This window comes from Belonocnema kinseyi, chromosome 2, assembly GCF_010883055.1.
Source record: "Belonocnema kinseyi isolate 2016_QV_RU_SX_M_011 chromosome 2, B_treatae_v1, whole genome shotgun sequence".
NCBI classification, from domain to species: Eukaryota; Metazoa; Arthropoda; class Insecta; order Hymenoptera; family Cynipidae; genus Belonocnema; species Belonocnema kinseyi.
In genome coordinates, this window is record NC_046658.1 from 123,078,025 (window position 1) to 123,093,160 (window position 15,136).

Below are 15,136 nucleotides of genomic sequence, written 5' to 3' on the forward strand. Positions count from 1 at the left end.
CCTATCTCACGGTTGTGAGACGTGGTTATGGCTGAAATTTTACCGCGATTTCGCTGGAAGCGGGTGCAATTTTTCAGATTAGCACCCGCTCCCGACGAAATCTTGCGGTTGTCCTTATGACAAATTTTTATATATATTCCAATTGGAAACGATTTAGGCAGCCCTCACTGTTTACGTTTGAATCCCTCCGAAATCAGTCCAAGGCCATTTGAAGACAACCCCCGACACTTGACTGAAAGCGAGAGTTTGGTGTATTCAAAATCACGAGCGCATTTTTTAGACGGATTTCTTTTGCTTAACATTTCAAAAGTATAATAATAATGGCAGCCTTTTATAAAAAAAATATGTTGCACCTGATTGCAAGTGCAATACCAAAGATGATCAACAAATCATATTTATAAGGTTGCCTATGGCCACATAAGTGAGAAAGAAATGGGTCGCATCCGTTGGAAGAACAGGTAAATATTATTTATTTTTTATTTATTATTTTGTATTGCGTTATTATTTATTTTGTATTTGCATCCAAACTAAGGCTTAGATTATTGTGAAGATCATTTTATAGTAAGTAATTTTAACCTTGAATCTTTAATTTTATAGTAAGTATGTATAATCTAATGCACAATACCACATAGTTACTAAATTTCTAGGTATTTTGAAAATCTTGTAGGCCCTTCTTCTAACTTTTTAAACGCGTTTAAAATAATAAATCATACGATAGGTTATATTAACTGTTCACACCGTTTACGCATTCAATCGTCAGAGGATATATCAGATTCCCTCACCAACCGTACAACCGCGCTACTCAAAATGAAGTACTTCGGAAAATCCACCGAACCAATCGGATTTCCCCGCACACATTCAAAAGGGATACTTTTTAAGCATTAAAAAATTCAAACTCACTTTAAAAAAAACTTTCCTTCCGTATTTAATTTTTTTTCATTCTACTAGAGGAAACAAAGTATTTGAAGATATGAAAGAACCCCATTTCGCCTACAAAAAAGGGTTTCGTTGACTATTAAGGAGGTTCGATGATTATCGACTTTCTATACTTTTGGACTGAATTTAAAATATTATGTACTTCAATGGTCCTTTCATCGCCCTTTAAAGTTTCAGCTGATTTAACCGAACTATTTTTCGAAATATTTGTTCATAAAGTTGCTGAATGAAACATGGAGTCTTATGGCAACATGTCAGACTGGCGCACATGATAAATTGCAATAGTCTGTTTATCTATACAATTTTGTGAGAAAACATCGAATATTATTAATATGAAAGTTTAAATCTTTCTGAATTATCGATTATCATATGCTAGATTTAACATTTTTTTTCGCTGCAAGTTTTTATTCATGGCACAACTATATTCTTTTTCTTTTGGTAACAAACGAAAAAGGCCTTTTGTAGAGATTTTGCAAATATAAGAGCTCATAATATACAGTTGCTATCATAAAAGGCCTATCATAAAAAACAAGAGAAAGTTTTTGAAATACAAAACTGCTTAATTAATATTAATGAGTGCGAAGTATGATACATTTCAAACAAGGAAACAAGCCCTATGAAATTTTCAATATTTTCATTTATTTTTAACTATTAATTATTTTTTTGAATCTTCAATTTATATAAAAGGTTAATGATAGATAATAGAATTTTCCATGTCTAGACCAAGATGACAGCCAGCCTGTCACGCCGTTGCGAATTCTATCTCATGGCACTGCGCAAAACAATAAAACCCTCTTACTTCATGAATGGCTAAGTCAATTGAAGTAAAACTTTACAGAAAAATTCTATGGATTTGGCTAAACATTTTATCTGCTGGAAGTTTTTGGTTGCTTAAACTTACGTCGATAGACTTTGCGATTGAAAATATTTAAACGTTCTTTGCTGGATTATTTAAAAAAGGAATAATAATTTTTTTGCATAAAAAAGAAGATAAACTTCAATTATTTGGTAAGATTTAGTCAAGTTTTATCCATGATTCCTTGAAATTCAAAGTGAAAACTAAATAGCATCTTATTTACAAGAATTTCCCGTTAAAATAGACGAAAATTCAAAGCTGTGCAAAAATCTTTCTTTTTTCGCATTATTTCAAAAACGAAGAAAGTTACAATTTTTCCCATTAGAAAAAAAATGCACAATCCATATTCCTATAAGACCATTTGTTGAAAATAATACAATTAAAAATGTTTTCAAACACTGCCACGGGCCTTCCCACTCTGAAAAATATTGTACATGTATCCCGTTCTACGATGCGGCGCGGTGGTTAGATCGGTAAAATTTAGCACTTTTCATTTGCATTATTCAATTTACATACTTTTCGCCCCATTTTTACATACTCATCATTTATAATTGAGAAAGTATTAGAATTGTCTAAAATTTGACACCACAGTTTTCACCGCATATCCACGTTTTGAAACCCCGTGAATACAAAAATCAAGTTTTGGCGATGGCGACTGTCTGTCTGTCCGTCAGTAAACACGATAATTCTCGAAGAAAGGTATGATGATTGAAACTTCTCAAGTAGCAAGTTTGCACGTCGATGGCCAGACGGACATTTGTGTACGTATCGTCTATGCAGGTGGAAATTTCGACGTTTCACTTGCCTAACTATGCACGAGAAAAGATATCACTTGCCCAACTGTGCACGTTTAGGCCCTTACGTAAGGATATATACTAGGTTGGTCTTGTATATCTACGTATAATAAATTTTTAACAGTTAAAATTATTTAATCCTAAAGAATTAAAGGACTTCTGAGAACTCAAGGAATTTTTGGAATTCAAGGAATTGAAAGAATTCATGGGATACAGAAAATTCGAGGAATTCTCAGCAAATTCCTGACATTCCATGAAGTCAATAAATTTAGCGAATTCAAGCACTCAGCGAATTCGATGAATAGATAGAATTCACAGAATTTATGGAATTCAGAGATTTCAACGATTTAGCGAATTCAAAGAATTCAGCGAACTCAAAGTATTGAGAGAATTTAATGAATTTAATGAATTCAGTGAATTTAATAAATTCAGTGAATTTAATTAATTCAGTGAATTCGAGAAATTGAGAGAATTCAAAGGATTCAATCAATTTAATGAATTTAGGAGATTCGAGGGATTCAGCAAATTTTTGGAATTCACTGAATTCATATAATTTAGAGAATACAAGGAATTTAGCGAATTCAAGGAATTCAGCGTATTCTAGGATTCAGAGAATTTAAGGATTAAGCTAATTCAAGGAATTAAGCGAATTCAAGGAATTCGAAGAATGCAAGGAATTTAGCGAATACAAGGAATTCAAGAAATTCAGGGACTTTAAGGCATTCAGGGAATTTGAAAAATTCAGCAAATTCAAGAAATTCGTGAATTCAACGAATTAAGCGAATTCAAGGGATTCAGCGAATTGGTAGAATTCAATGAATTAATAGGATTCAAAAAAATTAGAGAATTCAAGGAATTCAATGTATTTAGCGGATTCAAGAAATTGAACGAATTCGAGGAATACCGATAATTCTGAGAGTTGAAGAAATTCGGAGACTTTAAGGAGTTTAGAGATTTCAAAGAATTCGGAGAATTAAAGAGGTTCAGAGAATTCGATGCATTCAGCACATTCAAGGCATTCTGTGAATTCAAGGAAATAAGCAAATTTAAGGAATTCAGAGAATTTAAAGAATTAAGAGAATTCAAGGCATTCACAGAATTCAAGAAATTGAGAAAACTCAAGGAATGAAGAGAGTTCGAGACATTCAGCAAATTTAAAGCATTCCGTGGATTCAAGGAATTCAGAGCATACGGGAAATTCACATAAATTAGAGAACTCAAAGAATTTAAGGTCTTCATTGAATTCAGGGAATTTGAAGGAATTTAATAAATCCAAGGAATTAAGGGAATTCATGCCATACGGGGAATTCAAGGATTTCAGAGAGTTCAAGGAATACAGAGACTTTAAGGACTTTACAGACTTCAAGGCATTCCGAGAATTCTAAGACTTTAGGGAACTCAAGGAATTCAGGGAGTTCGAAGAATTCAGACAATTCAAGGGATTCAGAGAATTTAAGCGATTCAGAGAATTCAAGGAATGGAGAGCATTCAAGAGATTCCGAGAATTCGAGACCCTGGGCAAATTCAACGCATTCCGTGAATTCAAGGAATTTAGTGAATTCATGGAATTCAGATAATTGAAGGAATTCAAGGAATTCCGAAATTTCCGAGAATTCACAGACTTCAAGGGGCGATTCACAAAATACGTGATATATTTTTAGGTATTACTGACCCCTCGCCCACCCCTGCCTGATACTTTTTCCATTGGTCCTGACATGTAGAATGATACTTCTAGAGACCCCCAACCCTGTTAAACGTATCACGTATTTTGTGAATGACTACCAAGTGACTTCAGAGACTTCAAGGCATTCAGAGAATTCAACGATTTTAGAGAATTCAATGATTTCAGAGAATTCAATGATTTCAGAGAATTCAATGATTTCAGAGAATTTAAGGGATTCAGAGAATTCTAGGAATGAAGAGACTTGAAGGAATTCGGAGAATTTAGGGCATTCAAAGAATTCAAGGAATTGAGAGAATTCAAGGGCTTAAGAGAATTCAAGAAATTCTGAAAATTCATGGGATTGAGAGAATTATAGAAATTAAGAGACTTGAAGAAATTCAGAGAATTCAAGGGATTCCGAGAATTCAAGAAATTCGTAAAATTCAAGGGGTTCAGAGAATCCAAGAAATTCGGAGAAGTCAAGGGATTTAGAGAATTCTAGGAAGGAAGAGAGTTGAAGGAATTCAGAGAATTTAAGGCATTCAGAGAAATCAAGGATTAAGAATTAACAAAATTCGTGGTATTTAGGGAATTCGAGGCATTTTTTAAATTCACAGCATTCCGTGAATTCAATAAATTTAGCGAATTCAAGGGATTTATGAAATTCAAGGAATGTAGCGAATTCATGGAATGCACAGAATTCAAGGAGGGTAGTGAATTGAAGGAATTCACATAATTCAGAAAATTCGAGGAATTTAGCGAATTCGTGGAATTCATAGAATTCAAGGGCTTCAGATAATTCAAAGAATTGAGAGAATTCAAAGCATTCACAAAATTCAATGACTTTAGAACACTAAATAAATTAAAAGAATTCAAGAATTCAGAGAATTCGAGACATTAGGCAAATTCAAAGCATTCCGTGAATTCAAGGAATTCAGAGAATACAGGGAATTTAGGGACTTCAAAGAAACTAGAAAACTGAAGGAATTCATTGAATTCAAGTAATTTAGGGAATTCGAAAGAATTTAAAGAATTCAATGAATTAAGAGAATTATAGCAATACGGAGATTTCAAGGATTTCAGAGCATTCAAGACATTCAGAGACTTTGAACACTATAGAGACTTCAAGGAATTCATGTAATTCGGAGAATTGACTTGTATGACATTTTGTTTTGACCATTAAAAATAACATGAAAACAAAAATCATATCTTAAGAATAAGTACGCGAGATAGGGAAGATTGCCTGAAGAGAGGAGTGTAGTTTTTTATTGTAGGGTAATTCAGAGAATAAATGTACGTTTATAAATTGTTGTGAAAAATCGAGCGCGTCGCGCTAGTGTCCTTTCTAGTGTTACCTTGCACGGGAAGCGGAAGGTAACCTATTATCGAGCGCGAAACCCGAAATCAAACAGACGCGCGCCTTAGGCGTGCTTAAACTTGATGGCGATGAGATTGTGCAGTTTTTTTAAAAGTTTTAATATAACTGAAAGCTTTTCAATAATTGAAGAAAATTTAACAAATACATTCAAAGAAAAGTAGTTGGAAAATGGGCAGGTACGAAAATTTGTGGGTGCGAATACGCAACTGTCGTTTTGACTTCCTGCGTTCGGTTTGCATAGTTGCGACGTTGTTAAGTGCTTTGTCAAAAATTCAGACTTGAGTCAAACGTCGAGCTTTTAACAAGTTTCACTCACTTAAAAAAATTTTTAAACTTGAAATCTTTTTGCGGTGTAACTAATAATTCATAATAATATTTATAGTAACTTTTAAAACGTGAGGTGGTTATGACGAAGTGAGTATGGACAAATATGACCAAAATGGGGCGCAGAAGCGCCACTGTACTGATACCGGTTGTGTTTCCTATCGAAGTCTTCACTCTCAGTTTTTCTTTCTTTCAACTCGTGCACTAATCGTTGACGCTCGTCAACTCCCGTGTCGATTCTCGTGTAGAGACGCACGCTATATCGCTATATTCTACGCAATTAGTCTCTGGACAAAGGACCTTTATTGTTACGTCGCTCGTCTCCGTGAAGGTTTTTCTGGCCATTATATGAACGACTCTTTCAAATTACTTCGAAAAGGAATATAAATCGTAAGTACTTGATATAGAACTAATTTTTCCCTTCATAATTGCGTATAAAGGAATATATAAAAGCAGTGATATTGGGTCGCCTAGATACATTATAATACTCATAATACTGGAATCTTTTAGTAATTGGTGTAAAAATATTCTGAACGTCGCGACTGTAAAAATAAGTTAGAAAAATAATAATTTTTTAATTCCAATTTGGGGCTATCCATATACCACGTGGACACTTTAAGGGTAGGGGGGTATGGCGACATTCCACGCTTGTCCAAGAGGGGGGGGGGTCGAGCTAGAATTCACGTGGACACATATCTCCCTAAATCTGTGGAAAATATACTGAAATGAGACAAGGTATACTCTAGGTATACTGAAACTTTTATATTGTGCCAGCGCACAATATCATTTTTATTTTCATTTTCACGATTTTTTCTTTGAAAGTCAAATGATGTTTAAGTTCACGTTCCTAAGTTAATTCGAATTTTTTAGCCAATTCATCGCCCCTTTTGGACTTCTTATAGTCTGGGAGCTCGCGACAATTCTATGGACGTCATTTTAGTACTCACCAAAATTTCAGATTCTTTTGTTTTCATAGTCAACAGTTCAAAATTCGTTGGCTGACTAACAGCTGTTGGTGTATTTTGCAACAATTTATTGTTAAACTCGTCAAAAGTTCGAGTGAAAAAACATTTTAGTACTCTTAAAACCCACGGGGAATGATTATTTTGGTGCAAACAACTAACAAAGAATTTGACTGGCAGCTCATGAGTAGTGGCAAACTTGATTGACATTTTAATCAGCAACCGAATAGACTTTTTCATTAACTAAAATTTTCTTCTTTAGGATACTTTTATAAAATGAATATGTATATAAAAAAGGAAACTACGAAAATCTCACTTGTTACGTAAATTCACAGCTCGCAACAATGGGTTTCAAGAGTACTAAAATCACGTTTCTTGACTTGAATTTTCGGCATGTTTGACAGGCTGTCAGTCAACTTTGGCACCACTCAGGAGCTGCCAGTGAAAACTCTTGGTAGTTGTCTGCACCTAAACAATCATCTTCAATGGATTTCAAGAGTACTAAAATGACGTTTTTTCACTCGAATTTCCGACCAGTTTAACGATAAATTGTTGCAAAATGCACCAACAGTTGTTAGCCATTCAACGAGTTTCGAACTGTTGACATATGAAAACAAAAGAATCTGAAATTTTAGTAAGTACTCAAATGGCGTCCATGGAATTGTCGCGAGCTCCCAGACATTTTCAAGGCTAATAATATCTATATTTTCATAAAATATGTTCACGTGCACAAAGTAGGGGGGGGGGGATTTGTCCAAATTCCGTGGCTGTCCACGCGGGGGGGGGGGGGGGGTGTCAAAAGTGGTGAAAAATTGTCCACGTGGTATATTGATGGCCCCTTTCAAAATTCCATGATTTTCCCTAGGGATGTAAGCCACTAAATTTTGTAGTGAAACTTTGAAACGTTAAAACTAGGTGCGTTTTGCGTTTTGGTTTGTTTTCGTAAAAAGGGCCCCCCGTGACCGTCACTGGTTAAATCGTCTCTTGTTCAAAGTTTCAAGTTTCGTTCAACATTAGGGTGAGGCCAGATAGTAGAATCTTTGGGTGAAAGAATAAGAAATGCACAGATCGGTTTGGCCTTTAAGGTCAGTTTAGGATTTCTTTCATATTATCAGTTTCAGTTTGTCAATGTTTCATTAAACTATACATGCCTAATTACTCCCAACAAAATAAATAAAATATAATAAAATTAATTAATATGTGTATAAAAGGATAATAAGTTTCAAATAATGAAACTACTTTTCTACCAAAAAAGACAGCTTCTAACAAAATGGTTGATTTCTCACCTAATACAGATACATTTTCAACTTAAAAAAAAAAAGTTGAATTTTCCTCTAATAAATAAATCTTCAGTACAATAAAATAAATTTTCAGTCAAATAACATCAATTTGCAACCAAGAAGATTAATTTTCTAGTATCACATATTAATTTCTTACGAAATACGTTAATTTTTAAACGTATTTAATTTACTGTCTTCTCAAATGACTCTAGGATAAAGACATTTTGTCAATTATTTTGAAGTTGTTGCAGAAATGATGCAAATTTCACTGTCTTTAAAATTTGATATTATCTGAACTAATAAAACAAATTAATATTCTTGGACTCATTTGTATAGTAAATCTACGTAGAATTTCCTCAACTTATCACTCTTATTGTAAAAATATTTCGTCTACACGGTGCAAGATGTTACAACAAAAAATTTGGAAAAGTTGAAGTTTTTTGCATGCACCATTCATGCCAAAATTTACAAAAAAATAGTTTTGTATTCCAAAAATTTAATAAATGCTAGTTTAAGCCAGTATATTTTCAATTTGATATTGCGTCGCGTTTATTTCTTGTGATTTCCGTTAAAAATGATATCTTGAGAAGCAACAAGACTTTGAAGGAATATCTGCTTCTAAATTTTTTCTTTGGATATATATGTGTATTCTTGGAACAAGCATAAGTAATTCGAATTTTTATCTCTTATTCGACGGTTAAATTCTTGCTATTTCAATTCATCAGGAAAGAATCGAAAAATGGCAGGTCTTTTTTTAAATTTGGAAGTGAATTTACTTACGTTCACTTAATTATATAAACTACGCAGGACTGAATTATAACACGATGTCCAGCTACCTTTAAAACATAGAAATGTCCTTGAATATTTTTCGAGAACTTAGAATTAATTTTTTTTAACAGTTATTTTATTGAAGTGCGAAAAGTAATTTAAATCTTCTAGTCTATCATAAAAGAACCATCTCGTTTAGAAGAAATCTTGCTACTAAACGACTTTTATTTATCAAGATATAATTATCTTTTATTATTTACAGAATAAATACAGACATTTCTAGGCATTTTTGTGGACTTTACGAATTATTTTAAGGTTGCAATAAACAGACTTTAATATTGTGAATAATTATATACGTTTTTAATTTCGTCTTTGCTAATATCAAATGTTAAAATATGCATTGCTTTTAATATTTAAGTTATAAATTATAAATATTATTAGCTGAAAATTTCGATGTTAATTCAGCTTCAGAATTCGAATGAGCTTTGAAATATTTTACCACAATTTCATAAAACTTTCAAAAGATTTAAAGGATTTCAAAGTTTTGAAAAAGGATACAGTACGCCAGATTTCCAATATTTAAACAAATTTGAAAGATTTGAAACGGAAACGATTTTGAAAAGTTTCAACACATTTCAAAAGATTTGGAAATATTTTACTAATTGTAAATTTTAAAAAAGAATGAATGATTTCAACTAAAAAAAAAGATTTTACAAGGATTTCCAAAAAATTGCACAAATATTTCGAAAGATTTTACAAAGATTTCGAACTTTTCCAAAGAGTTTTGTACTTTCAAAATATTTTTAATATCTTAAAAAGGCTACAGTAAACTGGATTTCTAAGATTTCAAAAGATCTTGCACAGAATGCAAATGATTTCCAATTAATACAAAAGATTTTATAAAGATTTCAAAAGAATACAATCATTCAAGATTTCAAAAAGGGCACAGTACATAAGATTTCAAATGTTTTAAACGATTTGAAATATCAATAAATTGAAACAAATACGGAAAATTTGAAAAAGATTTTAAGGATTGTCAATGCTTCAATTATTTTACAAAAATTGTAAAATATTCTAAATTTTTTTCCAGAAATTACAAGATCTCATAGAGATTTTAAGTACTTCAAGATATTTCGACGAATTTACAAAGATTTCGAAAGATTTCAAGGCATTTAAATACGACTTACGTTCGCAACAAATTAAGAATTTTTTTTTCTGCTTTCTTTAAAAATTGTTGGCCATTAAAAAATGAAGTGGCACATTTTTTATATCCATAAAAAACTGTTATTTCATTAATTGATTGAAAAAAAAGGAAAATAGAAAATACATTCAATTTCGTTCCTAAGAATCGCTGGACAACCTGTATAAAAAGTTACGTTACCTTTTTATATGTAGTTTTGAAAATCAAAAATATTTTCACTAAAAGGCTTATTGCATTATTTCTTTTTTCTATAGTTTTTGGTGCTAAAAATTAAAAAAATTTGAGGACAACTCCTACACCAAAATGGCAGCAGCAATTGATCTCTTAGAGATGACGAAGATGGTATCAGCAAATAATTCTCGTTACCCATCCGGAAAGGACCCAACCATTTATAAATTGATTTCCGTGCATTTTTACTCTATAAAATCAAGTAAGACTAGCTCCGTTGAAATTATTTTGCAAGAAGATCCTCAAATCGCGTGCACTTTAAATCTTCTTTACTCGGATGAATGCGTCCGCATAAACATGAACTTCAAATCTAAGGATCTAAGTCCAAAACTCAAGTACAAGGCCTCACTTTATTATTTAAACTGGGACCAAAAAATGACCCTTCTAGAGAGTTTGAATATGGAAAATATCACGAAAGATTCTGTTTATCATTTTTCACTTCCGCTCAAATGGTTCATTAATGATAAAGACATTATTCGAAAAATTTTGATTAATAATCACTGGTTTTTATATTGCGAGATTACAAGGAAAGACGAAATTATAATGCCTAGAATGAAAATCGAAAATCCTGAAAGCGAAATGGCGAGCAATTTTTCTCTACTTATCGAAGAAGGTGGTCAGTATTGCGACGTAAGGATTACTTGTGGGGATATGAAATTTAACGCGCATAAATTGATTCTTTCGGCTAGGTCTTCCGTTTTTAAAGAAATTTTCAAAACTGATATGAAAGTGTCGAAAGTAATAGAAATAACAAGCGATGTTGAAGCAGACATTATGGATCATTTATTACGGTTCATTTATTCTGATTCTGTCAATAATTTAGAAACAGGAGAGGCAGAAAAACTGCTTGCAGCAGCTAATACGTACATGTTAGAAAATCTCAAGGTAATTTGTATGAAAGAAATATCTAAATCTGTCACAGATATCGAGAAAGCTTTCGAAATCCTTGCAATTGCTGAAAAATATAATGTGAACGGGTTTAAGAAAATTGCGTTAAACTTTATAAAAAATATTGGAAAGAGTTCCTAAGATTTGGGTCCACTCTCTTTACATTTTGTAAGCTGTGACTTCTTCGATAAGTTAAGATTTATTTTAAAATTATATTTTTTATTATTTGCGTCGACTTAATCGTTCATGTTGGAATAAACGAATTATTTAGTAATCATCGATTCAATAATGCGCATTAAAACGAAGTTTTACCCCCACTTTAAGTTTTATAAGGTTTAATCGAAAGATGTAAAAAAATTACATTTATAAGTATGTAATCACATTTAAAGAAACTATATTTTGTAATAATGTATGAATTATGCATATTAAAGTACGTTGTATCTGTAATATTCTTGACATACTTCTCCGAGGAAAATAAAAATTTATTTTTGCAAAAGTAAAATTTTGTTTAATTGCATGTTATTAAGTATCTTAAAGTTATCTTGGCTTACGTGGTATTTAAAAACACTCTATCCATTAAGAAATTAGGCCTGTTTTATTTTTAAGCAATCATAAATATTTATTCCTATTCCAATAGTTTTATAGCAAGATTTGTAGATTCTAATAAAGTCTTTACTCTTACATTTTCCGGTAAGTTGTGGAAGCAAAATTTCCATTTTTGTAATTTTCTTTCTACATTAGTCTCATCGAAAGACGTTTATAGTTTTATTGAAAGCTTTTATCTCTGTGAATATTTCGCTAATACGACAATCATACGGATTTGAAATATAATTTAAAATCTACAGTGAAAACAATTTTTAAAATTATATAATAAGAACAGGGATGTCCTAACATTGAATTGATTGTTCTCATGTCATATTTGAGATTTTATTTTGGATTTAAATATTTTGAATTTTAACTTTTATTTTTTTTTTCATTAATTTAAATTTACATAAATTAAGATTTTTTACTAAAGGGCACATGATACTTCAGTTTCCCCGGCTTTTTCCACAAAAATGAAAATTTGTAAAAACTGAATTCGGAGATGTTATAAAATATCATAACGTACGTCCCCGGACTATTTTTCGAGGGATAATAACAAAACAAATTTATTGTGCTAAATAAAAAATTTATGCATATGCATTATATTGAGGTTACGTCATTTTTCATCTCTGCCTTTCCAATAATCTGGAAATTATTTATGAAATAAACTTTTTTGATTGCCTGCAAACAAGGTTAGTTCCGGGAGATTAGTTACTATGTTTATTTGTAAGTCGAAAGTTTTTGTCCAAAAATATTGTGTAGGTTGGAAGAAACGCTCGGCTGAATTGTAACACACATAACCTCGAAATGTACACGCACGTTGTCAGCAATATCAAACATTTTTTGATAAAAAACACAAAAAAAGTATGCGGGGACGTCCATTAGCATGTTCGCTATCATTTCCCAGATTTTGAAGGCAAAATATTTCTTATCCTAGGAAAAAAGCTGGGGAATCGAACACTGAAAAAATCGATACCATTTCCTAAGCGCTATGCAAATTAATCACATTTTGCTAAATTAAAACTTTCTTGAATTAACTTACAAAAAAAGTGTGTGGGGACGTCCGTTAGCATGTTCGCTATCATTTCCCAAATTTTTAAGACAAAATATTTATTATTCTAGAAAAAAAGCCGGGAGAACCTAAAACTGGTAAAATCGACAATTTTCTTAGTAGCACATGCCCTTAACAAGCTAAAAATTTTTATCAATATTCGCCGTATCTAGTCTCATCGAAATTCGGTGAGCCTAGAGCAAATATTTTTTGTGAGTCTAGACATCCGGCAATCAGCGTTGAATAGGAAAAAAAATATTTTCAAATTTCAGCGTACACGTGAAGATTATTATATTCCTTTATATGCGCGATTTTTAAATCTGTCTAAAAAGATATCATAATAGGATATCTCGGAAACGAATTCATTTCTATTTCCATAGCGACCGCCGCATAAGTTCCTATTTCCCAAAAGAGAACGTGTTTTAATTATATCTAATTCCTTGTAATTGTATGGATAAGTATACCTCACAGAAATGTCTTGTATTCCACGAAAGTGTTTAAATTTTGAGTTTATTTAATTCCTTCTAATCAGTTTACAAAATATGTATAAGAAATTCGTTTAATTCCTTTATGTGAAATATAAGTTGAAAATTTTGAATTATATGCAATTCACACATTTGAATAGATTTCATCTGTAATGCATTCTCCTTAATGTTATCAGATATTAATACATTTTTAACATGTTTAAATAAATTACATCAAACTCTCGCTTTCGGTCAAGAGTCAGGGGTTGCCATCAAGTATTTACGTTTAGATATACTCTATAGAAGGGGGGGGGGCAGTGGCGGACTGGCATGGGGGCGCAGCCGAGGTTTCCCGGCTGCGCCCTCCAAGCCATGTCAAGACACCCGAAAAAGATTATATTGTTTAAACAAATAAATATATGTTAGATTTGCAATGTAAAGAGTTAAAAGAATATCTAATAATATCCACGATTTACACTTGTACCAGTAATGTAAAAAATGTCCTCGAATTTCTTTTCACGCATATTATTTCTTATGAAATTTCCTAATGCATGTTTTGGATTCTATTAAAGAAAATATTTTTTAAATGAATAATATATTATTCATATTAAGACAGTAAAAGGGAAAGGAATATTCTTGTTATCAACTTCATTAGGGAATTTAAAATTCATTTGTTTCCGATGCAATCCATAATATATTTATTTTTTAAACAGATATAGGACACCTAACAGGTATAGGATACCTAAATGCATTTTTATGGCCGCCCGTTAACATATTGATTTTTTAAATATGTTAACTTTCGATGACGCCTATACGTACTTTGAGGGATTTTCCAGGTAGACTTTTTTATGTAAAAAGTAGGACTTAATTTTTGCTTACAAATATGAAAGGGGGCAACTCATTAAATTTTTTTACAAAATCTCGACTAATTATCGGCTGTATTCATTCTTTTAGTAATTGTTAAGTTTAAATTCAATTTTTATATTAAAATGACTACTTATTAGTCGAAATTTTCTCTAAAACAAGTTATTAGCTCTCATTTCAAGAGTTCGGATCAATGGATATATTTCATTATTTTCAAAATTCTAAAATATGACTATATTTTGCTATAATTTACTGTAATTTGGTGATTGCGAATTAATTTTTGTTAAAGCTCCTTCGGGGTTTTTCCTTATTATTCTGAAAAGGATCCAACCACTTATACTCTGATTTCGTTTTAGTTTTTGAAATCTCAAATGTCAAATTATTTTCGAATCTTTTTGAAACTTTTAAAACTAAGAATAAAAAATAATAAATAATAATCGGGAAATAATATCCGAAAAATTTCTGTTTTCCTAAAAAAATTAAATATTAAAAAATTGGCCATCAACCTTACAGATTCTTTTTCAAAATATTTTTGAATCTTCAAAACTCAAAATAAATTTAACCTTTTTCAATGAAACTTAATTTTTTTTTTACCGGTACCGACAATTTTTTCACTGTACCGCGGTGTAAAAGTTAAGAAAATAAAGTGTGGTACCAAAATGGTAAGACGTAAATTAATTCCCAATATTAAAAAATCATTTACAATTAAACTTTCTCTCTTATCAACAATGTTTAGAAACATTCAGAGATATGATATATGATATGTATTAAAATTAGTTCTTTTTAACAAAAAGAAAAGGGGGAGGGTCGGTAAGGCCGGTTTTTGGCCTAATTTATTTTTGGACCAAAAAATCTGAAAAAATCATGGTAGTTTCTTATAAGTATCCCGAGTCGATT

The 15,136-nt window shown here is 31.5% G+C and overlaps 1 protein-coding gene across 1 annotated transcript; it reads left to right on the forward strand.

Moving 5' to 3' along the window:
* Positions 1-6,097: 6,097 nt before the first annotated feature.
* LOC117167322 (speckle-type POZ protein-like B) lies at positions 6,098-11,709 on the forward strand. The gene is made up of 2 exons (XM_033352160.1): positions 6,098-6,341; positions 10,417-11,709. The coding sequence occupies exon 2, from the start codon at positions 10,466-10,468 to the stop codon at positions 11,417-11,419; it is 954 nt and encodes a 317-aa protein (XP_033208051.1). The 5' UTR covers positions 6,098-6,341; positions 10,417-10,465; the 3' UTR covers positions 11,420-11,709.
* Positions 11,710-15,136: the final 3,427 nt, after the last annotated feature.